At 42.8% G+C, this 26,078-nt stretch overlaps 4 protein-coding genes across 7 annotated transcripts in view; 2 read left to right on the top strand and 2 right to left on the bottom strand.

The window, feature by feature from the left end:
• WDR76 (WD repeat domain 76) overlaps positions 1-3,439 on the bottom strand; it is a 53,510-nt gene extending 50,071 nt beyond the window's left edge. Inside the window, exons 1-4 of one of the 2 annotated variants that reach the window (XM_087426507.1) lie at positions 3,372-3,439; positions 1,854-1,954; positions 1,560-1,733; positions 507-917 (exon numbers count right to left, since the gene is read on the bottom strand). In XM_087426507.1, the coding sequence (XP_087282633.1) occupies positions 507-917; positions 1,560-1,619 (471 nt within the window). In that variant the 5' untranslated portion in view covers positions 1,620-1,733; positions 1,854-1,954; positions 3,372-3,439. Of the gene's footprint in view, positions 1-506; positions 918-1,559; positions 1,734-1,853; positions 1,955-3,371 lie in introns of those variants that run through there. The other variant, XM_087426505.1, reaches the window with a different exon arrangement.
• Positions 3,440-3,604: 165 nt separating this feature from the next.
• Positions 3,605-17,310, top strand: MFAP1 (microfibril associated protein 1). The gene is made up of 9 exons (XM_004421503.3): positions 3,605-3,797; positions 9,208-9,427; positions 10,690-10,819; positions 11,091-11,278; positions 11,795-11,903; positions 12,006-12,166; positions 13,855-14,014; positions 16,452-16,541; positions 16,637-17,310. Exons 1-9 carry the CDS (start codon positions 3,719-3,721, stop codon positions 16,817-16,819), a joined length of 1,320 nt encoding a protein of 439 aa, XP_004421560.1. The 5' UTR covers positions 3,605-3,718; the 3' UTR covers positions 16,820-17,310.
• Positions 17,311-18,723: 1,413 nt separating this feature from the next.
• Positions 18,724-20,113, bottom strand: HYPK (huntingtin interacting protein K). 3 transcript variants are annotated; one of them, XM_087426445.1, is made up of 5 exons: positions 19,815-20,113; positions 19,440-19,495; positions 19,228-19,331; positions 19,036-19,087; positions 18,724-18,888 (listed from the first exon to the last, which is right to left on the bottom strand). In XM_087426445.1, exons 1-4 carry the CDS (start codon positions 19,974-19,976, stop codon positions 19,038-19,040), a joined length of 372 nt encoding a protein of 123 aa, XP_087282571.1. In that variant the 5' UTR covers positions 19,977-20,113; the 3' UTR covers positions 18,724-18,888; positions 19,036-19,037. The 3 variants fall into 3 exon arrangements, with proteins under 3 accessions (XP_087282571.1, XP_004421559.1, XP_087282575.1); XM_004421502.3 differs by lacking the exon at positions 19,228-19,331; XM_087426449.1 differs by lacking the exons at positions 18,724-18,888; positions 19,228-19,331; positions 19,440-19,495 and having other exon boundaries at positions 19,028-19,087; positions 19,815-20,093.
• A 127-nt stretch (positions 20,114-20,240) lies between these two features.
• Positions 20,241-25,412, top strand: SERINC4 (serine incorporator 4). Its single transcript, XM_004421998.3, is given in 13 exon segments — positions 20,241-20,705; positions 21,202-21,378; positions 21,553-21,731; positions 22,198-22,277; positions 22,405-22,498; positions 22,755-22,966; positions 23,150-23,245; positions 23,350-23,476; positions 23,880-23,952; positions 24,372-24,420; positions 24,855-25,008; positions 25,198-25,381; positions 25,383-25,412. Coding segments are annotated over 13 exon segments (1,557 nt in total). The 5' UTR covers positions 20,241-20,603.
• Positions 25,413-26,078: the final 666 nt, after the last annotated feature.

Genomic DNA, 26,078 nt, shown 5'->3' with positions numbered 1-26,078 from the left:
TGATTCTATTATTTTAAACAGAACTAATAAGTGTTTCTCATGTATCTTCTCTACTCCATCATTTGTCTCCTTTTTGTATTTAATGGAAATATTATTCAGCACATCAATGCAATCAATTAATGATGATTTTCCTACCCTGACATCAAGGGTCAACTCAAATGCCATATGTCCCACAGGCCAACTTCTGGTATATTGTGCATAAATACATAAAGGTAAGCAAGATACCATAAAGTATGCGTAAACTCAAAAATATATGCAATAAACCAAGAGGAAGAAAAAGGGAAGCAGAGTGAAAATTAAGTTAATCCTTTCCTTGACAAATCAAAACCAAGAGCAAAATTAACTCAACGAAGTTATCTGTTAAACATTTAAAAAATTTTTCAATTAAACATAAATTAGATAAAACAATCTGCTTGAGCTAGAGAGACCTCTGATAAGCTTCACTTACCAGAACTTCAAATTTTAAACTAAGAAAAATTTGAATAAGCTGGTATTTAAATTCTTACCGGGCCTGGTGTGGTATCTTCATCACTGTCTCCATCCTGACTGCTTTCCATATCAACACTGAGAATCACTGTATCTGAAGTGCTCTTGTGTCCTTGCTTGTTACTTTCAGTATGAACATCTAAGGATGATTTTTGCAGAGTGGATTCTGCCTTGGAAGATGTGGCTTCCATCTTTGGAGTTAAAATTCTTCTGCAAGTTTTCTTTATTTCAATCTTCTTACATTTCTTACACGCCACTTCATTGTTAGAATTCTTATCTAAGAGGGATTTGGGGCACTTAAGTTGGTCTGGTTTGTAATTACTGAGTGAAAAGGGGACAAGACACACCTTAGCTGTTTTTCCTAAAACTGTAGTCTGTACTGGCCTTGGAGATACAAAATCAATGTTTTGGTTTTCTTTATATTCATTCACCTGTTCAGGTCAATAAAGGAAAATGGAGAGTATTAGAATCCCAGATCCTATGTCTTTTCTTACAGATCTGCGTAAATAAATCTAATTCCTATTTCATAATAACAACATAAATCCAAACTGATAGCCTGTAAGGAAACTTTTTTCCTCCAAAATCTAGATACTTAATTCATTAACCTGAATAGAATTATTTATTATACTGGGCACATTTCTTGCCCATATGAGTCTGCCAGGCCAATAATAATAATGACTACAATTTGTATCTAAGGTGACTCTACCCCAACTGTCAGCTTCTGAGTAAATGGAATTGTTTCAAGAGTAGGAAGCTGACACTAACTGCTGCAAAAGCAAATGCAGAGTCCCTGATCCCATCCTGCCACTATTTCTGGGGTTACTGACAAGAACCTTCCTCAATGCTGCAGCCTACTCTCACAGAGGAAACCAGGGCAGGGATCCCCGCTTATCTTTTGAAGCAACACCCCGAAAAACTCTTTAAGCTGAGGGATGCCCCAAGCGGCGGGAAATCGTTTTGGAGTGAGGAGGTGCCGGGTGCCAAGTCCTGGTGCCCTCCCGGGCCTGTGCCCGGAAGATCCCTCTCGAAGACTGAGTCAGGAGCACACCCGAAAGCGACAAGCCCTTTCTCACCTTCACCTGGAGTCGCTGTCTGGAGCCAGCCTTCTCAGCCACCGCGCGCGACCCGGACATCTTTCCGCTGCTTAACAGCTGGCGTCTTCCCGCCAAGATTGCGGCGGGAGGCGGGGGTGGGAGGGAGTGGGAGGGGCGGAGCCCGGGCGGCGCCGGCGGGCGCTCAGATCCCAGCTGGCCGGGGGGGAGGGGGGACACGGGCGTTACCGTCGTCCCTTAAGGAGCCAAGCCTACCAGCCTCACCCCCAACTCAAATTCTTTAGGGACGCGATGGGACCGAATCGACATTTTTACCTTGGGTGCCGGTGATTTTGATGTTGCTGACGCCAGTATCTCACTTTGAAAAACACTGGCGCTTCTGCTGAGGATAAGCCACCTTGCCTTACAACGTGAGGCTGGAAAAGATTCAGACGCACTTAGATGCCGGATAGAGAGCAAAGGAAATCGCAATCAACATGCAGCCCTTACCTCGGCCCCCTGGTTCCTTATACCACCACCAGGAAATTAGGCCCCATGGCTACCACATTATCTTATTCCTAGGAAGGGAAGTTTTTTTTAGTTTTTTTTCAAGAGCTGATAACTTAAGCTAGTTTAAATTTCACCTGATCATCTGTCCACCAGTTAACTAAGATCCTAATGAGGACCTTACAAAGGCCAAAGGCTAGGGAAAAGTTGTGAATCAAATAATTTTTGTATCACAAAGTAACATAAGATTTTAGTGCACTGTATTTCTTATAGTCGCAGCCATATTAAATTTTTTTTCTATTCTCTGGGTTGCTGTGAGCCAAAATAATTGCCTTCCCATCACACTCCCTCTGGACAGCATAGTTTTGGAGCTGATAAATTCATAATATAAATTTCTATCTACTTTATTTTTAAGGTCCTTTTCTTTCTAGCCCAAAACTGCTCCCTTGGTTGGTTATCTGAGTCCTCCACTGTTCCTTTTATTTCTTCTGCCAGCCTAGGCCCAAGTTGAGAACACAAGTGAAATAATTTGAGAACTAATCCTATTAACAGCACCTTCAAGGCCCTCCTTGATCTGGTACCTGCCAAACTTTCACCACTCCTTGACTCAAAAATTACTGATAAAATCACACTTTTCATGGTGTCTGATATATACGCTATTTCTGGACTTCAAGACTTTGCTCATGCTGTCCCTTCCCTCCCAACCATAGCAGTTTTAAAATCCCTTCTACAGTGAAATGTGTTCTGACTTCTAATTAGCCAATTTTTTTTATATAACCAAGCTAGTAATTGCGATTGCTTCTATTATGATTCTATAAGCCCTTGAAGACTTCCTAAATTAAATTAAAGCTTCTTGAGGATACGAGCCTTTTAACAATATTCGTTACTGCTTACAGAGAGCTAAGCACAGTTAACACAGCAAGTACTTAATAATTACTCAAAGACTTATATACAAACACTTCCCAGCCAGGAATATATTTTAAAAGGTGGTCTCCAGAAGCGGAAAGAACCGGAAAGCCTAAAAGTAGAATGTTCGGATTTCAGGCGTTGACTCAGGCCCCCTGGGGGATTTTTTTCTTTCTTTCTTTCTTTCTTTTTTGCCACTGGCCTAAATCACCGCGACCTGCCCTCGCGTGACCAAAAAGTACCGCACCAAAACCCACTCAGCCTCATCAGCTAAATTAATCAGACACTATTAGCAGGATTTCTATTCCGATTAAACTCTAATTCTGAGCTTTCTACAGTCTGGACAAACTGCCCTTCACTATCTCCTCAGTGTCTTATTCATCACTATCCCATTTTCCTCGGCTTCAAACCAAGCTAACAAGCGAAACCTTTCATTCGGACCTTCCTCGCCGCAGGGTCTTAACCGGAAAGCCCAACCGAAGCAATTTCCCGCCACAACCGACGTCCAAATATGTACTTCCAGACTGAGGACGCTAGGGCAGCCTATGAACATGCGCAGTAACAGACTCGGCGTTCTAGCGGTAGTCGCCCAGAGGTCCTCCACAATCCCACAATCCTCTGGTCGCATATTTCCGGTTTTTCTAGCCCAGCCGTAAGTGGCGTTTCTATCAGTCGCGCAGCCGTGTGTAGCGGCCCTAGGCTGGGAGGTGTTTTCTGTTCGTTGACGTTGAAGCTGTTCGCTGTTTGGAATCAGTAAAGTTTCGGGAGTCACCGCTGCTGTCGTCAACATGTCGGTCCCAAGCGCACTCATGAAACAACCGCCCATTCAGTCTACGGCTGGGGCCGTCCCGGTTCGCAATGAGAAAGGTACTGTGCTGAGCCGTTTTCCAGTCGGGTCTTGTCTCTTCCTTCCTCAGCGTACTCCAAACCTACCCCGGGCCGACCACCCCAACCCCACCGACCCTTAAGACCCTGCCCCCTATTTCTTCGACTTTCCCCGTCACACTCGCACCCGATCACGTTGCCTAGGGTAAAGAAAACCCACTTCCATCTCATCTTGTTCCTATAGCCTGTCTGCCCTCACCTACAGCAAGCACCTATCTTCCCTTGGCCTCCACCAATTCGTTAGACTAACATATATAGTGAATGCCTGCTGTTTGCAGGGATTTGTGCGGGATACAGTCCCTCTTTTTTTTTATCCATAGCAGTCTGTTTATGCTGCTTTTATAACTCATCGTTATAATTATTTATGTATCTGTCTCTCGTACATCATAAGCTCATAACCTCCTTGAGGCAGGAACTATGTCTTATTAAACTTTTTATCCCTGTCAGCCAAGGCAGTGACTGTATTTATTAAATTGAATACAAAGTTGTGTAGGACAGTCCCCCTAACCTTAAGGAACTCATATTCTAATAGATGTGAGACATGCAAAAAGAGGCACATTCTAAACAGTGTACAGTCTTTCACACCTGTAATACCTGTCACTAGGTGATATAAACCAAATACTGTGGGAGGGCAGAGGAGGAATAATCTCTTCAGATTGGAGTAATCAAGGAAAGCTTGAAAGAAAGGTGGCATTTAAGTTGATCCTTAAAGGACAGATAGGATTCCAATGAGTGCAGATGGAAGAAGGAACACCGTTTCTGTTTGAGGAGTCAGAATAAAGAGTCAGGATTTTTTCATTAAGGGTTTTGGAAAATAATAACAGTTCTTACTTTTGTGTTTTTTGAATATACTGAACCCATCCTTGTGCAGCTTGCCTTTTTTTTTCTTTTAACTCAGCATGGCGTTTGAGAAGTATCCTTTGGATACATATGGATCCAGTTCATTCAGTTTAATTGCTTATAAATTCCATTGTATAATTAAACCACAGTTTATTCCCTACTGAGGGACAGTTGTGTTGTTTTTTCTCCTATTACAAACATGCTGCAATTGTCATTCTTAAATGTGTCTCTTTAGTGCACTTGTATAAGAATTTCTCTAGGGTAGACTCCTAGAAGTTCATCTTCAACTTTACTTGTTGCCACTTGCTCTCCACAGTGGATTGTAAGAGCATTAGGAGTTTTTATTTCTCCATGTGTTTATCCACACCCTTGGTTATATCAGATTTTTTAATTTTTGCCCAGTCTAATGAGTGTGTAACGATATCTCATTATTTTAATTTGCATTTCCCTGATTTCTAGTGGGACTAGGCATCTTGTTCGTGCGTTCGTGGATAAAAAAGATAAAAGATAAAAAAAGATAAAAGATAAAAAAGATAAAAAAAAGAGAAAAGGTTTTCTCTTCTATGAATTACCTGTTTCTGTCATTTACCTGTTTTCTATTTGTTTCGTTTTTATACATCCTAAATCTATAATATCTATTTCCCCAGGTTTTTTGGCTTGTTTTTTAACTTTAGTTATGGAGTCTTCTGTTACACAGGCATTTTTAGTTTAGTGTTATCAGATTTATCAATTTTATCTTTTATGGTTTGTGCTGTTTTGTATACTGTTTAAGAAGTCCTTCCCTACAATGAGATCATAGACATTCAGTTTTCTATTGTCTGAATGTTTGTATATACTAAGTAGGATTGAATACACAATTGTGCAAGACAGACTAAGTTAAGGAGCTTACAGTCCAGTAGGGATGTAAATGTTTAAGATAGGTTTTTCACACTTCAGCCTTTAATCTATCTGGAATTTTTTGTGTGTCGTGTCAGTCAGAGATCTAATTTTACCTTATTATCTTAGAGTTAGCCAGTTGTTCCTACTACTCCATTGTTTGACTAGCCTATCCATTCTCCGTTGCTTTTTAATGTCACTTCTGTAATATAGCAAGTTCTCATATAGGTTGTTTCTCTGGTCTCTACTTTGTTCCATTGGTCTCTATGTACCCCGAGTCAATGACATATTGTTTTAATTCCTGTGAATTTAAATAAGCCTTGCAATCTGATACAAAAACCCTCCCCCCCACCTCACATTCTTCTTTTTTTTTTTGTTACAACTTTATTTTTTTAGAGCAGTTTTAGGTTCACAGCAAAATCGAAGGGAAGGTACAGAGATTTCCCATATACTCCCTACCCCCATACATGCATAGCCTCCCCTATTATCAACACCCCCACCAGAGTGATACATTTGTTACAATTAATGAACCTACATTAACACATCATAATCACCCAAAGTCCATAGATTACATTAAGAATCACTCTTGGTGGTGTACATTCTGTGGGTTTGGACAAATATATAATGACATATATCTATCATTATGGTATCATACACAGTATTCTCACTGCTCTAAAAATCATCTGTGCTCTACCTATTCATCCCCCTCACCCCCCACCCAACCCCTGGCAACCACTCATCTTTTTACTGTCTCCATAGTTTTGCCTTTTCCAGAATGTCATGTATTTGCAATCATACAGTATGTACCCTTTTCAGATTGGCTTCTTTCACTTAGTAATATGCATTTAAAGTTCCTCCATGTCTTTTCGTGCCTTGCTAGCTCATTTCTTTTTAGTGCTGAATAATATTCCATCATCTGGACGTACCACAGTTTATTTATCCATTCACCTAGTGAAGGACATCTTGGTTGCTTCCAAGTTTTGGCAGTTATGAGCAAAGCTGCAATAAATATCAGTGTGCAGGTGTTTGTGTGGACATAAGTTTTCAACTCCTTTGGGTAGATACCAAGGAGCATGATTGCTGGATTGTATGGTAAGAGTATGCTTAGTTTTGTAAGAAACCACCAAACTATCTTCCCAAGTTGCTGTACCATTTTGCATTCCTACCAGCAGTGAATGACGGTTCCTGTTGCTCCACAACCTCATCAGCATTTTGTGTCATCAGAGCTCTGGATTTTGGCCATTCTGATAGCTGTGTAGTGGTATCTCATTGTTGTTTTAATTGACATTTCCGTGATTACATAGGATGTGGAGCATCTTTTCATATGCTTATTTGCCATCTGTATATCTTCTTTGGTGAGGTGTTTAAGGTCTTTGGCCTCACTTTGTTCTTCAGACTTGTCTTGGCTTTTTGGCCTCCTTCCATATGATTTTAGAATCAGCCTAGGGACAACTTTTTATGGAATTGCATTGAAATTATAGATCATACATTTATTAACTCAGGTATAGGTGCCATCTTCTCATCCTTGAACATGATATATTTCTCAATTTATTTAGATCTTTTATATCTTTCAATAAAATTATATGTTTTTCCTCCTGAAAGCCTTATACATCATTTGTTGAATTTATTCCTTGGTATCTTATAGATTAGTTGCTATTGTAAATGGTATTTTTAAACTGTATTTGCTAATTACATGTAGCTAATGTACAGGTACACTTATTTTTATCTAGCATTCTTCCTGAATTGCTTTTTTTTAGTTTGTCTGTTGGTTATCTTGTATTTTCTACATAGATAATCATATAGTAGCAAATTATGGCAGTTTCTTCCTTTTCAATCCTTACCTTTTACCTCTTTTTCTTTTCTTATTGCCCTAATTAGAACCATAATAAAATGTTGACTAGAGGGTGTGATAGGGACAAGATAAGTATGCCCACTGTTTTTGTTGTTTTTATTTTTTTTCTTGAGGTAACATTGGTTTATAACATTATATAAATTTCAGGTGTACATCATTATATTTTGATTTCTATGTAGATTACATCATGTTCACCACCCAAAGACTGATTGTCATCCGTCACTGTACACATCTGCCCAGTCACCCCTTTTGCCCTCCTCCCTTTCCCCTTCCCCTCTGGTAACCACCAGTCTAATCTCTGTATCTGCATGTTTGGTTGTTGTTGTTTTTGTCTTCTTCTATTTATGAGTGAGATCATACAGTGTTTGACTTTCTCCCTCTGACTTACTTCACTTAGCATAATACTCTCAAGGTCCATCCATGTTTTTGCAAATGGCAAGGTTTCATCTTTTTTATGGCTGAGTAGTATTCCATTGTGTATATATACCACATCTTTATCCATTCGTCCCTTGATGGGCACTTAGGTTGTCTCCAAGTCTTGGCTATTGTGAATAATAGCATGCCCACTGTTTTTTAAAGGAATGTTTCTAATGCTTTTTCATTAAGTATAATGTTTGCTCTATCTATTGTTAACATTATGTGACTTTAAATATATCAACTTTAAATAGTACATTACTTTTTCCCCTGTTAATTTCCTAAGATTAAGCCATCCTTGTAGTCCTGGGCTAAATCCTATTAGGTCATGATGGCTTAGAGTTTTTTTGTTAGTTTTTACATTGCTGGAATAAATTTGCTATTAGTATTTTTGTATCTATGTTCATAAGTGAAATCCTCCTAAAGTTTTCCTTTGAACTGTCCAGTTTGGTTATCAAGGTTATATTTATCTTATAAAATGTATTAGTTTTCACGCTCTTTCTATTCACTGTAATTTTTGGTATATGTAAAAGAGAGTATCTACTCTTGCAGGGTTGATAGCACATAAACTAAAAGAAAAGAAGGTAGAAATAGATAAAATTAGAAGATTGAGTTATGTGGTAATATATTATAAAGGCAGCCATGGAAAATCCCAGAGAAACTAAAAGAATGACTGCGCAGCATTTTAATTTTATGTTCCCTCTTAACTCACCTTTACTGTGTGCTGGACACTGTTACAAATATTTTGTTTAAGGGTATAGTTGAGGTGGAAAAGCATGAATTTGTGATGGACATAGTCTGCCTATTTGGGGGGACTTTTTTCTATTGTTTCACTGCTCACCTTCTTCCACTTCATTGTACCCAAGTTAGGCCTCATTATCATTAGTCTTGGTATTCACAAGAATGCCTTCCCATGACTTGGCCTTTGTAGGAAAACGCCATTAGATAAAGAGATGGTTGGGTAGTGCCTCTCTTCTTCTCCTGCTTGGACTCTTGCTTACCAGGAATACAGGGCTCTTAACTGTAAAGGCCAGGGGTTGAAGGACATTGGGAAAGAGGCTACTGGGCCGGACCCGTGGCTTAGCGGTTAAGTGCGCACGCTCCGCTACTGGCGGCCCAGGTTCGGATCCAGGCGCGCACCGACGCACCGCTTCTCTGGCCATGCTGAGGCCGCGTCCCACATACAGCAACTAGAAGGACGTGTAACTATGACATACAACTATCTACTGGGGCTTTGGGGAAAGGGGGGAAAAAAGGAGGAGGATTGGCGATAGATGTTAGCTCAGAGCCGGTCTTCCTCAGCAAAAAGAGGAGGATTGGCATGGATGTTAGCTCAGGGCTGATCTTCCTCACAGAAAAAAAAAAAAAAAAGAGGCTACTGAAACATACTAAGTTATCTTTCTCACTCAGGTGAGATTTCGATGGAAAAAGTGAAGGTAAAACGTTATGTGTCGGGAAAGAGGCCAGACTATGCCCCTATGGAATCCTCAGATGAGGAGGATGAAGAATTTCAGTTTATCAAGAAAGCCAAAGAACAAGAAGCAGAGCCTGAGGAACAGGAGGAGGATTCATCTAGTGACCCTCGTCTGCGGCGTTTGCAGAACCGAATTAGTGAAGATGTGGAAGAGAGGTAATGACTGGGGTTATATTTCCCTGGACCTGAACCCCTACAGGTTAATTAATAAGAACAGCAATAATAGCTAATACTTAAATAGTACTTACTATGTGCCAGGCACTGTTCCAAGTATATTACATTTACTAATTCTCGTAATCCACACAATAACATTATGAGGCAGGTACTATTATCCCCATTTTACAGATGAGGAAACTGAGGCACAAAGGGGTTAGGAAAATAACTGAATAATGACCGAAATTATACAACCATTAAGTGGTAGCCAGTAAACAGCAGGTTACCTCTGGTCCAAAGGCTCTAATTAACTCATTAAGGGAATAGAAAACACAGACCATTGGTTGGTTTGTTAGGGGGAGTCCTTTTAGCACCAAGATGTCTTATAAAATTTGAGAAATTGATTTTATCCATTTACTTTTTCTGAAGACTAATGAGAGGAAATGACACTGATGAAGTAGGAACAAAGGCCTGATGAATGGTCTTATGTAGGAAAGGGAGCCTCCCACTGAGGGACTTTGTATGTTGTCTGTTGATTGAAACATTTCCTTACAGAGTAGTCCAGAGGTCCCAAACTTTCACAGTTCATATTGTCTCACGAATTTTTTTCACAGAGCCCTTAGGCTCAAACAGTTCTGTTTATTTTATCGAGTAGTTAGATCCAAACAATTTAATAAATATTTATGTTCTGACAACTTAGCCATTTGAAAAATATAATACACATAAAAGAAAAAACATTTTCATTTTATTCTTACATAACCACAGTTATGTAAAATCCCACTTACTAGTGGGGTTTGTGTGCCTCTTGGACACTAACAGCTTCTCAACCTTGGAATCAGATTGGCACTGTCACTTTCATTTCCTGTTCCGTATTGATTTTCATGCAGTACTTGCTTTTTATCACAGCAGCCACCAAAAACCCAGTTTCACAAAGATACAGTGTCATTGAAAGGAAACATAGTGTGATCAAATGTTGAAACTGGGAACTACTTTGAGTTATAAAATATATCCCAGTGCACCTGTATAAGTTTGTTGCAGTGCCCTAGGATGTCTGAGCACACACTGAATGTTTTAGGTCCAACTTGACTACTTGCTCTAACACTTTGAGTTAGTTTCTTTAATGTGCACCTCAGTTTCCCCATCTCAAGACTTCAGTATTAATAAAAACAAACATAATGTCCAAGTGCTCTATGACTAAGGAAATGTGGTTGATGCCCCTTCATTTTGGTGACAGTGGTGTTACACTTGGAGATACTGTTTTTCAGATTGGCTCGACATCGGAAAATAGTGGAACCTGAAGTAGTAGGAGAAAGTGACTCAGAAGTAGAAGGAGATGCTTGGCGCATGGAACGAGAAGATAGCAGTGAAGAAGAAGAGGAAGAAATTGATGATGAGGTATAATAAAGGAAAATGGGGAGTTCTTTCTGGGTACAAGAAAACGCTGAGGACTGTGCTCGTTTGTTGAGGCCCTAAGGGCACAAGACCGCTGCTTTTGGCAGAAGTCTGATCCAGTATTTCCTGTTGGTTGGGGATAGGATTGAAAATAGAATGGTGCTAAGTTGCATTTACTCGTATCAGAATTTGTTGAGCTTGATGAAAGAAAAATAACAAGCCATCTTAGAGTAGAGGCCATTTGGCTGACTAGCTTGGACATATGACTTGATAGGAAATAGAGCGGCGCCGTGGCATGATGCGTCAACGAGCACAGGAGAGAAAAAATGAAGAGATGGAAGTCATGGAGGTGGAAGATGAGGGACGTTCTGGGGAGGAGTCAGAATCAGAATCTGAGTATGAAGAGTACACAGACAGTGAAGACGAGATGGAGCCTCGCCTTAAGCCGGTCTTCATTCGAAAGTAAGTATCTCACAAACCAGGTCTGAATCCACATAGTTCCTACTTTCCAGGTCTGAAGATAGAAGCCTCCTTTCTATCCCATGCTCTTCTGAAATGTAAGCACTAAGTCTGCCTGGTGCCCTAGCTTTGCAGAGTATTTGCTAAGGAATATCTCGTTGTTAGCAGAGAGCCTGAGTTTGTTTTCACATCTCCTTTTCCAGTTAAAGAGCACATATCTGCCCAAGGTCTTATATTAAACACAAAATTAAGCTTGAAGAGCAAATTTCTGTTCCTTTCCTGATGGCTAGAAATCCTGCTACTTACAGTCCAGCAGGTTCCTTGCTATTTAGGCAGTTCTCAAAGATGAATGGAATTTTGATGCTCTTAAGACCTGGGATGACTCCCACTTTTGGCTCTTTGCAAGTAATAGAACCAGGGATTGTTTGGCCTTGTCTGATTTGGGTAGGACTTGATTTAGGGTAATAAAGAGCTCCAGTCTAAGGGCTTTGGGCAATTAACAGGACATCTGTGCTGCAGGAAGGATCGAGTAACAGTTCAAGAACGTGAAGCTGAAGCATTGAAACAGAAGGAGTTGGAGCAGGAGGCAAAACGCATGGCTGAGGAGAGGCGCAAGTACACACTCAAGGTACTGGGAGTGGCTGTGAGGATTGAGTGCAAGGAGTAGTGTACTTAGGTTCATCTGAGGAGAATACGAAAGTCCAACAGTTAACTTGTTCTCCCTATCTAGATTGTAGAAGAGGAAACCAAAAAAGAGCTAGAGGAAAACAAGCGGTCCCTGGCTGCACTGGATGCACTCAATACTGATGATGAAAATGACGAGGAGGAATATGAGGCATGGAAAGTTCGGGAGCTAAAGAGAATCAAGAGGGACAGAGAAGATCGAGAAGCGTGAGTAATAGGATGGACCTAGAGTTTAATACTGCTAATGGGACAGGTTCCTATAGGGTAACTCTGAGGCTCAGCACCTAGTGTGAGTTCCATTCTGGCTTTCTTTAGGGTTCCTGCAACTGGGTGAGTTTCCCATAACTGGAATGTGGCTTGTTACAATAAGATCAGGGCAAAGAAACACACTTTGTCAGTGTTTCTCCATGATAGAGTGCCAGCTAATACTCCCTTTAGTTTCCTAGTAGACATAAAAAAGTTATTTACTGTTATCAGTTATCTATAGTTACATAGCAACCCAACCCAAAATTAAGTGACTTGAAACAATTGATTATTTCTTGCGATTTTGGAGGTTGGCTAAGTATTTCCTCTGCTGGTTTCACCTGGGCTGTCATGCAGTTGCATCCAGCTGGAGGATTGACTGGGCTGCAAGTCCAAAATGGCTTCACTCACATGTCTAATAGTTGATGCTGACTATCAGCTAGGATGCCTCACTTCTCCTTCTTCAGTGGGCTAGACTGGCTTCCTTACATAACAGTCTCAGGGCAGCATTCCGAGAGGGCAAAGTTGGAAGCTGGCAAGGTATTTTGAGGCTCACATGTCATTTCTGCAAAGGGCCATGCATACGGGTGAGGGGAAGAATTTGTGGCATTAAAATGACCTACCACACTCACTATGTTAGAGCAGAATCATTTCTGAGCTGCATCACCATTCCTGAAAATTACTAGGAATAGGAAGGTAATCCCAGATACCATCAATAGAAAACACTGTCCTCAACCTGCAGTTTCTAAGGTTTTGATCCTGGGCTTCAGGGAGTCCACGTACTCTTTAAAATTTATGTAGGGGCTGGCCTGGTGGCGCATTGCTTTAGCGCACGTGCTGTGCTTCGGTGGCCCGGGGATCGCAGGTTCAGATCCCAGGCGCACACCAACACACCGCTTGTCAAGCCATGCTATGGCAGTGTCCCATAGAAAGTAGAGAAAGATGGGCACGGATGTTAGCCCAGGGCCAATCTTCCTCAGCAAAAAGAGGATTGGCATTGGATGTTAGCTCAGGGCTGGTCTTCCTCACAAAAAATAAAATAAAATAATGCTTGTGGGCCGTGGCGTAGCAGTTAAGTGCACGCGCTCCGCTGCTGGTGGCCTGGGTTCGGATCCTGGGCGCCCACCAATGCACTGCTTGTCAGGCCATGCTGTTTTGGTGTCCCATATAAAGTGGAGGAAGATGGGCACAGATGTTAGCCCAGGGCCAGTCTTCCTCCTCAAAAAGAGGAGGATTGGCATGGATGTTAGCTCAGAGCTGATCTTCCTCACAAAAAAAAAAAAAAAAAGAATAATGTTTGAGGGGCCAGCCCTGTGGTGAAGCGGTTAAGTTAACGCATTCTGCTTTGGCGGCCCAGGGTTCGCTGGTTCAGATCATGGGCGCGGACCTACTCACGGCTCATTAAGCCATGCTGAGGTGGCATCCCACATAGAAGAACTAGAAGAACCTACAACTAGATATACAATTATATACTGGGGCTTTGGGGAGAAAAAAGAAAGAGAGGAAGATTGGCAACAGATGTTAGCTCAGGGCCAATCTTCCTCAAAAAAAAAAAATAATGCTTGGAAGGAGATGGGACTGTGTTATATTCAGATAATTAGGTCTTTCTGAAGCTAGAATGATACTAATAAATTGTTTTGTTCTCTGGACAGGCTTGAGAAGGAGAAAGCAGAAATTGAACGCATGCGAAACCTGACTGAGGAAGAGAGGCGAGCTGAGCTTCGGGCAAATGGCAAAGTCATTACCAACAAAGCTGTTAAGGGCAAATATAAGTTCTTACAGAAGTATTATCACCGGGGTGCCTTCTTCATGGTAAGAAGTGAAAAGGAAATTGGAAAATTGGGTGGTATGAATAACTCAGAAGCTTTGAATTCTTTTTTCCCCTCCAGGAATAAACTGGTCCTGGGATGTTACTTCCACTTGCCAGTGGTCAACTTTCTCATTTTCTCTTTGCCGCTGAAGCATATAAACCCAATAGAGAAAGCATTGGCAACATGCACATTTTAGAAGTTGCAGCAACTCTTCTCTTTTGGCCTCAGTTCTCAGGAGGAAATGATGTAATAGAAGAATTGAGGAACTGAAATAGAGAGAGAGTGATCTATATAGATACTAAACTATTTAGGTCCCAAAAATCACTTAGATACCATAATTCATAGCCAAGTGAGAAATGTTGGTTATGTGAAAACCAAGCTCTGCAAATAGCTTTACATTAATTCATATTTGGGTGGTGAAAGTTTAATTCCTTCTGAGCTGATAGAAAGTGACTGAGCCTAACTAACCAGAAAAATGGTTCATTATCTAACCATTAGGTGTAATGCCATCATCTCTGTTCTTCATATAAAGATCAAGATCAAAATAGCAGTCTGTTAACCCTGTATAAAGTGACGAGGACTTCTTCCAAATTATTTGGATTAGCACCAATGATAATTCCTTAATAGAGAGAGCAGGAAAGGGAATGGGAAAATTGATTACATTTATTACTCTAATGGCTTTTGGTTTGTTAAATTATTTCCTAATGTTAAAGAAATTTGAATCAAAAACTAGCTTTTTCAAATGCTGTATATCAAACACTAAATATCTCCACTGCAGCAAAATTCCTGCCTTTCATTGCAGATACCAGTAAAATGTAAATACTTCAGTGGAGGGTTCCTTACGCCCCTCCAAAATCAGTTTCACTATACCTGCTCAGCAGAAAATCTTTGCTTATTATGTAGTTTTCCAGCCCATGTAGTTTTCTAGATTGGAGTCAGTGGAGATTATGAATTACTTCTTATACTGCTTCAAAGTCATAAAGCATCATTGCTTAAGCATTTCAGCAGCTTTAATGATAAAGCTTCTTAGAGAAGCAGTGCATTGCTGGCTAAGAAACATAAAGAAAGGTTCATGTGCAAGTCTTTTGGTGTACATACTCAAATATCAACTCTTCTCACCTGGACAAGGAGAGTGAAGTTGAAATGGCTTCCGAGGTTAAATGAGGCATCTCAGACACTTAACAAGGAGAAAAGTAGATCTCATAAAAACTTACTTGTTCTACTTTTAAACTGGGCCTTTCTATAGCTGAAGGGAAAAGAAGACTCCAAAAGTGTGTTTGGTTAAAGGACTCAGCTCTTCCATGAAACCTTCCTTAACCAAGATGGTGCTATTTTAATTCCTTCGGCACATGTTTATAACCTATATCATAGTCTTACCTAATATGTTGATTTGAAACTATTCTCTATCATTATTTTATATAGTTTATTAAGTAAATAACCTTTTGAGCATTTACTGTGTAAAGGGCACTACTGTTTAGCACTGCTAGAGGATATGTAATCCTTGCCCTCAGAAGGCTTACAATATAAAAATGGAGCTAAGGCAAATATATACTATAACAAAAGGAAGAGTGAAAGTACTGTGGGACTTCTGAAGAGAGAGATAATATATTATGTAGAAGACTGAAAAGGGTGACATAAAGGAGGTGACTTATAAGATGTAGACTTTGTGACATTCAGTGGTAGGAAGACATGCCAGGTGAAGGGACCAGGAGTGGAGGCAGAAAGTAATATCTGTAAAGGGAAATGGCAAGGAGAGGTAGATTAAGGCTATAAAATATTTGTCTTTGACTACTACACAAAGGAGTTGTGCTTATTTAATAAAATAGAGAACCAGTGAAGGGTTTTGAGCAAGGCATAGGTATAATGAGAGTTGTTTTAGAAATATTAATCCAGTGGCAATGTCTAAGATTAATTGCAGGGAGAAACTATAATCCAGGTGATGAGAATTTATAAGAAGTGTCAACTGATTGCGTGTGCACAAACATTTTGAATCTAGGTAACTCAGAGAATGTTGATCCTATTAACAGAACAAGTTAAATCAGGAAGAGGCTGGTTTGAAAAGGTTGGGGAAATGATTTTCACTTTAGATGTGAGTTTGAAGTCCCCACAGAATATCCAAGCTAAGATATATAATGGGCAGTAGAAAATTGAGGATCGGAGATTTGAGAGGCCTGTACAGAGCTTAAGTCATTATGAGTGCATGAACAGACTGAGTGCAGAGAGAATATAGCCAGCCTTCAGGAAATGTCTACACTTAGGAAGGAAAAAGACAACACAAAGGAAGAAAGGATTATCATCTCTACTAAATGTAAGCTCTTGAAGAAAAAGTTTGATACCTACTCTGCTTTCTTTGTATCCCTTGTTGTCAAGTTTAATAAATTTGTGCTTTGAATATATGGGAAATAAAACCACAAGATTGATAAGACTCTTTTCCGCAGGATGAGGATGAAGAAGTATACAAGAGAGATTTCAGCGCACCTACCCTGGAGGATCATTTCAACAAAACCATTCTTCCCAAAGTCATGCAGGTATGGGGTACCTTAATAACACGAGAAAAGTAACATATTGAGGGCTGGGACATGATATGTTTGGTGGTATAACTCATCATCTGACCTTCCCTCAGGTCAAGAACTTTGGGCGCTCTGGTCGTACCAAATACACCCACCTTGTGGATCAAGACACCACCTCCTTCGACTCAGCATGGGGCCAAGAGAGTGCTCAGAACACAAAGTTCTTTAAACAAAAGGCAGCTGGGGTACGAGATGTATTTGAACGGCCATCTGCCAAGAAGCGGAAAACTACTTAGAGTTCAACTACGTATTCTTCCAGCTATGGGACACAAGAGGAAGTCTCAGCATCTGGTCCTTGATTTGCTTTTACCCTTATTTACATGGCCCCAGTATCCAGCCTGTTGGACATACTGCCATAGTTGTGACACTGGGCAACCCAGTCTGTGAAGGTGCTTTGTGAGGTTTGGACTCATGCTGAGAAACCCACAGAAAAGCACTATCCAGGTAGGATAAGAGTCCCACTTACTATTTCTGAGAAATCATAGGTTTCATTACTGCTCTGGCTTCCCAAATTCACTTGGGACTATTCCAAGCTTCTTTTTCCAGCTCCTTAGCTTGGGTTACACGGGCATGTAAGTGGACAATGCATTTCTTTTACCTTACAAGAAATCTAAGCTTATTGAAACCTGTTTTGCATTTTTGGTTGGAGTCAATTTTTCTAGGTGAACAAACTTTTTGATCCATTTATGTATGTGTGTCAAGGAATAAAGGAATTATACACCGAGAAGTTTTTTAGCATGATATTGGAAATAAAATGTGGAGGCTGACAAGTATCTACCTATTAACGAAAATAAAAGATAGCAGGGACTTGTCTGGCACATTTTGATCATCGTCTTTGATCTCAGAAACAAACTCAGATGCTAGACAGGCTGTATTCTAAGTGGCACCTAGCCTTATTCCATAAGCAAATACATATGTGGTTGTCCTTACTCTCTAAATTGTAGCTGTACATAGAAAGAAGTTGACCCACAAAATGGGGAATCCAAGTACCTACTAGTATCTTCTCCTTGCCCAGCTCATGTATCAAAGGAGGGCACAATGCTCTCCAAGTTGAAATGTAATGACATCATGCTAGAGTTAAATTCAGTGATTTTTCCATTTATTACGTGCTGCATAACCACGACGCACATGGCAGAGCACTGGGAATCCTAGGGGTTATAAGGAATGACATTTAACCAGTGGGAAGGCTAGTTCTCAGTTGCAAAAGAAAAAAAAAATGAGAAGGCCAAGGTCTTTTTGCATCCTTTAAATGCCCCACTGGGAGAATCACTCATAAATCCTTAAATGTCCTAGAGTAAAAATACAAGTGTAAATAATTACTATGAGGTAATACACATTATTACCTCACTGAATATAAGTCACTGTTGTGTTTCAGAGAGGGGGATACAATCAGAATTATCCTCCAGCCAAAATGGATAAGACCTTGAAATTCTTTGGGGAAAGTTTTATAGCTGACATTTGAGTGTCAACTCTAAGGCAGGTACTAGGCCAAGCTTTTTGCATTCACCAGCTCCTTGGTTCTTACAACAACCTATCAGGTATGTATCATTTTACAGCTGAGGAAACAGAAGCTCAGCAAAGGTGATTTGGCCTAAGTTGATCAACTTTTAAAGTAAAATTGTCTTCACTCCAGGATAGGAAATGGAATGTAAGGTATAAGTGTTATGGTTCAGAATTCAAATATTAAATCATAAATCAAAATCTTTCATAGATTAATTCTATATAAGACCTAACCTTTGATATCTTCTATTGTACATACTTAACCATGTTCCCACCTTAGTACCTAAATTCTAATTCACAGTGGATTGATGACTTACATCTCTGTAAAGTGGCTCTTAGGAAGGTAGTGGCCTTTCAGCTATTCATAAGCTGCCCTAGAGACACATGCCATGGGGTATAGTAACTTTGCTGAGACTCCACATATACCTTGAATACTGTTAAGTGAAAGCTAGTCAGATGAATAAGCCTGGCCTGCCACCTATCATCTGCATCTGAAAATGAGATAATCTACGCTGATCCTTCATATAGGTTCATTAAGGGATGGGGGGGAGGAGTGTCACTTAAATTCAGTTATACTCTAGCATGTAAATTTCCACAATAACATACAATATACATTGCACTTGATCCAAGATGATAAAACTGCAAAAAAAAAAAGGACAAATCTTTATTGAAATAAGTTAATCCAGTGGGTAGGTCTGAGAAACACAAATCAATTGGTTAAGGCAATAAGAGCCTCTACCACGTTGCCCATGTGTTCCCTCAAGCTCCGTTCTGCTGCTGCTCGTGAGATCTCCATCTCTGTCATCTGCAGGAAAAGGATCATGTTACCTAAGTCTCCTCTCAGGCATTCATGTGCCACCAAAACATGCTGACTCTACTTGTTTCAGTAAATAACCCAAATTAAGCAAAGTAACTTCCCCTGCCCATACACTAGTTAGGCATTACTACTCACTATCAGCTCCAGATCTTCTTTCTTGATGGTGACTTTTGCCAGTTCCTTTTCCCTGCAAATATTCATGTACATCAGTCCTCATTCTCTACCTCTACCATAAACTCCCAGGAAGGATCACTCCCAGCTGTGCCTTACAAATAAATGACTCTTGATAAACATTATTGAGTGAAAAAACGACTCTCACCCTCTCACCTAACATCCCCATCCCTTCCCCTGGAGTCTTTACAGCAGGCAGCAGGCGTTGCCAGGAGGCCTTTCTTTCAACCAACAAGAGAGTCGAGTTGTAAACCTTACATCTGCAGAAATTGATGACAGAACTGAAGAACGGTACAAAGGCTTAACGATGACTTATTTTTGTCTGCGGGAAAGAGACTGGGTGGGCTGGTTGTGTGCAGAAGACTTACCGCTCCTGCTTGGCTTTCTGCTCTCGGGACCGTCTGTCTCCAATCACAGACATGGCCTATGGGAAACACAGATCTAATTACTGCTCTGCTACCCACAATACGCAATACTCTAAAAACGTGTGTATTCACGCTGACGAGTGTATCAGGAACCAAGGCCTATGTTTAATTCAGTTCTGTGCACCTCAGGTCCACTTTAAACCCAATCTCCATCAAGCTCCTTGTCGCAAGCGGCGGGCTCCAGTGACGGTTTCAGTTTCCCTCTTGCCTCCTCCCGCCATCGGGATCGGGACCCGTCCTGTAGCGAGGCTTTCAGTTAACAGCCTCAGAGCCCCCTCTGCTCTCGGCCCGCCCAGACACGCTCCAGGCCAGCCTCACCGTCTCCAAATTGGAACTCTGGATCTCCTTCTCCTCTGCATAGTCGGTGACTCGCTCCAGGTCCGCCGCACCACTGTCATGTTTCCGTGGCTTCTCGGGAGGCCGCTCCGGACCGCTGGTCTCAGTCTCCAACTCCAGCTCCACGTCCCCCTCGGTCGCCATATCAATCCCACGGCGCCGCCGCACAGGCCCCGCCCCACCTCTCCAGGACTTCCGGTAACTGCGCCATAACTTCCGCCGGGAGAGGAAAAGGCGGAGCTGACCCTGGGCCACACCTTCATTAATACTCTGGTTCTAGAAGCTTCAGCGAGGAAAGCGCTTCGCGTCTGACTTACTTTTGGGCTTGTACAGTGTTGTGTTCTGCAAGGCCCTACTCAGACGTAGCCCATCACCACTCCAGACCTTTCCACCGACATCCTTCCCTCCTCTTCACCTAGATACCCCTCACATATACACCTCCAAGAATTCTGTTCAACCAGGATGGTTGACGTCTAATCCTAAACCAATTAAGAAACTAATCCACAGGAAGTCAGATATGCAAACTGCTTTCTAATCTGGGGAGAACAGGCTGAGTGGCCCAAAGGCCCTGGGGAGAAAGTCACAGGGATATTTGCATTTACCACATCCTGGAGGTTTGTGTTCTTTTCCTGATGTCCCTCCCGATCCTGCCTTAGGCTGGGTGACCGGCTCCATCACAGCCACAGTGCAATGGGCTGAGGGCAAAAGAAAGCTGCTGCTTTCTCATCTATCTTCCATCTGGTGGACCTGGGCCTAATCCCTGGGACAAGGATGGTGGGTGCAAAAGGCATCACAGGCCCCAGCACCTCCCTCCGACTGGCTCAGCAACGCGGTGGAGTCAGCAGTGTCGTGGTAAATCCTCCCTTCTATCAGGTGAGAGGGTACTTGGGCAGAGAGGCTGGAACACTCCCTAGATCAAGAGCTATCTGAGAAAGTGGAAAGGAATGGTGGCTGAAGCTGGGGAGGAAAACCCACGGGAACCAATAAAGATGATAGGCTTTCCTTTCCCCTCTGAGGCCCTTCTGCTTCTTTGCCTCTAAGACTACTGATCATTAAACCTCTCCTCCCACATTCCCAGTACCAGATGTTTAGGTCTAGGGAAAGATTAGAGGCCAAATGTGACTTATACTTTTAGGAAGGTCTGCTCAAGCCTGCAGGTAAGTAAGCTCTTTTGATAAAAGCTCTACCTGATGTCAGTGGAAAGCAATCCTAAATAGGTTGGAACCAGACATTCTGAGAATTCCTAAGTAAAAGGAGAGAAGGGGAAATTTTGGAATTCAGCCTCATGGGTTAACCTCACACATACATTAATGTAAGCCTTTCCTTAGCAAATCTCCACCTTGCTGCCCTGCATCTGCTTTACCCCCAGGTGTCCTGCTGTGGGCCTCTTCCCTGTCCCTGCTGCTGCCCTTGGAGGTGGCCCCCTCTCACAGAGTCTGCGTGTAGCCGCCTGTTCTACATCCTTCTCCACGTGGGGGCGTCAGCAGTCTGCTGCCTCCTGCTGTCAAGGACAGTAGTGGAAAGGGTCTGGGGCAGGGCACATGGGGTAAGTGGAAGGGGGTCGGGTTGCAACTGGGAAAGGATAAAAGGAGAAACCCTGAGATAGACAAGAGATTCAGATTGGGGGCAGGGGACAAATGAGTGGACATACACATGAGAAGTAGGTACCTCTCTATGCATGACTTGCCCTGCCATTTCTCACATGCACCCTCCCCTCCAGATCCAGATGCCCTCGGGGTTGTGTGCCCATCTGTTTGGCCATTCTCACTGCCCAGAGCTCAGTGGCTCTGGGGCTGTGTACCGAGTATGTGCAGGAACTGCCACCTTCCACCTGCTGCAGGCTGTGCTGCTGGTCCACCTCCAATCCCCCACCAGCCTGCGGGCACAGCTGCATAACAGGTTTGTGTGTATTCTTTGGGTGGGGAGAGGAAAGGGAGGGAAGTAGACTGAGTATAGGAAATCCCAAGATGAAGTAATAGCACTGTAAAAAAACAGAAAACAGGTTTAATTCCCTACTTCCACTGTACTTGCTATGTGACCATGAGCCACACAGTTAACCTCTTTGAGCTTCTAGTTTCTAAAATAGAGACAACAATGGGGTTATTATATGCAAACCCTTTGTCAACTGTAAAATATTGTCCAGATGTTATTATTTAGGTATCTGAGAGTTCGAATTTGGAAAAGGCTGCAATGGGCCTGTTTCCAGCCCCTCTCAGACAGGACTGATTCCTCTTTCCTATTCTTAGTTGTCTCTTCTCTCCTCTTCCCTATAGTTTTGCTTTCTCCTTTGCCTTCCTCCATAGGTACTGTTCACTCTTCTTTGCCTTTTCTTCTGAGTCTAGTTTTCTCTTTCCCTCCTAACCAGCTTCTGGCTCCTGAAACTGCTGTTCCTGCTAGGTCTCTGTGCTGTTGCCTTCTGCATCCCTGATGAGCATTTCTTCCCAGGTACCTTCCATCTCACATCCTGATCATAAGTAAAATAAAAGATTTTCGAAGAGAAAGGGAGGGTAGGAAAAGGACCAGGAGTAATGAAATGACCAGCTACTTTTTCCCACTGGTGCCCCACTTGCAGCCTGGCATTACATTGGCATCTGTGGAGGCTTCACATTTATCCTGCTGCAGTTGGTGCTTATCTCAGCCTTTGCCCATTCCTGGAACAAGAACTGGTAAGGAGCACATAACCCTAAAAGCTCTTCCTGGGAAGGTTGTCTGACACTACTAGACCCCGTGGAGCTGGGCCGTGACAGGTCAATGGTCCCATAGCTTCCCACTGAGCAGTATCAGAAAAAGCTCAAGAATGTGGTGACTCTGTGGGCCAGGTGGGCTGGGTAGTCACACCAGTCTTCTAAGAGAGGCGGAACAGTTGGTAATGGGTAAAGAGTTGGAGTCCCAAGCCATTGCCTACCTCCTACCCTTACTTAGGCAGACGGGTGCAGCCCAAGACTGCCGCTGGTTCCTAGCTGTGCTGCTGGCCACCCTAGGATTCTACAGCATGGCAGGTGTGGCAGCTGTGCTCCTGTTCCACCACTACACACACCCAGCTGGCTGCCTGCTCAACAAGATGCTGCTTAGTCTGCACCTTGGTTTCTGTGGCCTCCTCTCCTTCCTCTCCATCACTCCCTGCATCCGCCACAGTGGGTACATGCCTTGCAACATCCCAGATTTGGGGGGCCTTTAGTATATAGCAAATTTCATTAGCCTCCCTAATATGTCAATTCTCTGCTTCCCCCAAAGGGTGGAGAGACAGAAGTGTGGGTGGGGGTACAAGCGGAGGAAACTACCCTGTAGACTAAAGCAATGATCCCCATTCTCCCCAGAGCACCCCCGCTCTGGCCTTCTACAAGCTTCTATCATCAGCTGCTATATCATGTACCTGACTTTCTCTGCGCTGTCCAGCCGTCCTCCAGAGAGTGGTAAGGACAGGACCTGGACCCCTCATGCTAAAACCTTTCTTTGCTCCTGCCAAATACTTAGCTCTTTGTTCTTACCACCTTTCTCTTCTGTTGCCCCTTCTCAGTAATCCTTCACGGACAGAATCACACTCTGTGCCTGCCTGGCCTGAGTAAAATGGAACCCCAAACACCAGATACTTCTGTGGCAGTACTGAGTGCTGGCATCATGTATGCTTGTGTGCTTTTTGCTTGGTACGTACAGCTGTCAAGGGGAGAGGTGTGACAAAATGGAGGATGCCCAGGACAGGGAGGAATGGTCAGGAGATTGTCTGGGACCATGGTTTATTTAAACTTTAGAGCAAGACAAGAGAGTGAGGAAAGCTCCCCATGAACAGAAACAATTTCTAAGAATAGCACTGTCAGATGATCTGTGTGAGATGAAGGGGATAGGGGGAATGACTTGAGAATTAAAAATATGTGCAAAGATTTTACGGCCTTCAAATGAAAAGATTTCTAAATCTTTGGGGGAAAGGGGCTCCGGGAGCAAAACACCCTCCTGAGAGTTACCAATATGGGGGAGTTAGCAGTAAATGCTCTCAGGCAATCCCTCTTGCTATTTGACTGAACCGCTTGAGAACTGTCTCTTCTTTCTCAGCATCGAGGCTTCCAACCTGGCTGAGGTACTTGGGCCCTTGTGGATTATCAGAGTTTACAGCTATGAGTTCCAGGTAAGGATGGAGAGCTCAATATCCCCAGTGCCCCTCCGCACTCACACACAGACACACACACATCCCACCAACCTCTACCCAGAATGCTCAGATTCTAGCTGCTATTACCTTTTATTGAGTACCCACAATGTGCTAGGCACTGTGCTAGATACTTTATACATAATCTCATTTAATTTAATCCTCACAACAACCCTGTGAGGTAGGTATTTGCTCCATTTTACAAATGGAGAAATTGAGGCACAGAAGGTTAAACATCTTACCAAAGTTCCCATAGCCAGTCATATGCTGGAGCTAGCATTTGAACCCAGGTGTGCCTCCACTTTTTACACCAGACTAATCTTTTCAAAGAAGGGGAGTTTCTTATATTAATACCCTCACATTTTTAGTCATTCCAAAACATACTGCCTTTTGTTTTACAGAAGCCCTCACTCTGTTTCTGTTGCCCCAAAACAGTGGAGCCAGAGGAAGGTGAGTGTCAAGTGAGGATCCATAATAAAGTGTAGATTTCTGCAGAATGCCAAAGGGAACTCAGGCGCCTTCACAAAAGAAGCTGGGGATGGCGCCGGCCCGGTGGCGCAAGTGGTTAAGTGCACGCGCTCCGCTTTGGCGGCCCAGGGTTCACAGGTTTGGATCCCGGGCGTGCACCAACGCACCGCTTGTCTAAGCCATGCTGTGGCAGCGTCCCATATAAAGTGGAGGAAGATGGACACAGATGTTAGCTCAGGGCCAACCTTCCTCAGCAAAAAAAAAAAAAAAGAAAAAAAAAAGAGGAGGATTGGCATCAGATGTTAGCTCAGGGCTGATATTCCTCACATAAAAAAAAAGCAGCAGCAGCAGCAGCTGGGGCAGGGAGGGAAGAGGTGTTTCAGCAGCACTGCTCCCAGCCTCCCTTCCCTCTCCAGGGCAAAGGGGTGGGGCTGCCAGGCCAGCTGACCAAGAGACCTCTCCAGCTCCTTCTGTGCAAGCCCAGCATCTTTCCTACAGCTACTCTACCTTCCACTTCGTCCTCTTTCTTGCATCACTCTATGTCATGGTTACCCTTACCAGCTGGTTCAGGTAGGATGGATGTGGGCCTGGGATACCCTCCTGAAAACCTAGCTATTTTAGGGAAAGAGCAATTCAAGGCCAGTCCTCAGGGTTCTCAGGAGACACACATGGGTGTGCCATATTCTTTGGGGGGGAGATAGGACAGGTCTAAAAGCTAAGGCCCTGCATATTCTCTAACCAGAGACCTTGGTTCCACAGCTATGAGGGAGCAGAACTGGAAAAGACCTTCACAAAGGGTAGCTGGGCTACCTTCTGGGTCAAGGTTGCCTCATGCTGGGCCTGTGTACTCCTCTATCTGGGGCTGCTCCTGGCACCATTCTGTTGGTCCCCCACCCAGGATCCCCAGCCTCCTCCTATCTTCAAGAGACATTGCCATCGCATCAGTATCACCAGATAACAAATATCCAGTCTAGGTTCTTTTAACAAATTGGGGCTCCCTTGAGGTTTACCCATCTTGGCTCAGAGGAGCTGTTCAGCCCAGCAAATACCTCAAAGACACAATGGGCAGTTATCTCCCTTTAGGCCTAAGTCAATACTATATCTGAATTGGAAAAAGTGGCCATACATACCCTAATGCCCTGAGCAGAGTATCTGACTCACTGGAGCTACCGTTACATCTTCACTCCAGCTCAAGAGCCTAACTCCCAAGTCAGCAGCTCAGGAACCACTGCTGATCCCAGCAGACAGTGTGGCACCAGCCCTTTCCTGGCTCTCATGGTGGAGATGGGGGCAGGGAAAGACCAACAGGGACTGAAGACTTACTTGGCTCTGTCCTTGGAAACAAAAAGGAAAATAAGCAGTTCAACCCTGGGCACAGGGATCTAAGAAGAAAGGAGCACAGAAACCACCCTAGGTTTTAATCCTGATCTTAAGGTCAAAGGAAGTGGAAAGACAAAAATCACCTTCATACCATGAGGAATGACAGAACAGAAGAGAATGTGAACACTTTGAGAGCAGCTGACCGTGGAAAGTCAGTGAGCAGCAGGATTTGGGGGCCAACTTTCAAGCAGGCGAACAGAGGAAGAATGAGGAAGAGGGGCATAAACTTAGGTTTGGAGCCTTCCTTCTTAGGCCCTCAA

This window comes from Ceratotherium simum, chromosome 3 (genome assembly GCF_057802395.1).
Source record: "Ceratotherium simum simum isolate JZ-2026a chromosome 3, ASM5780239v1, whole genome shotgun sequence".
Taxonomy (NCBI): domain Eukaryota; kingdom Metazoa; phylum Chordata; class Mammalia; order Perissodactyla; family Rhinocerotidae; genus Ceratotherium; species Ceratotherium simum.
The sequence above is the reverse complement of the archived record's forward strand: the minus strand, read 5'-3'. Positions and strand labels throughout refer to the sequence as shown.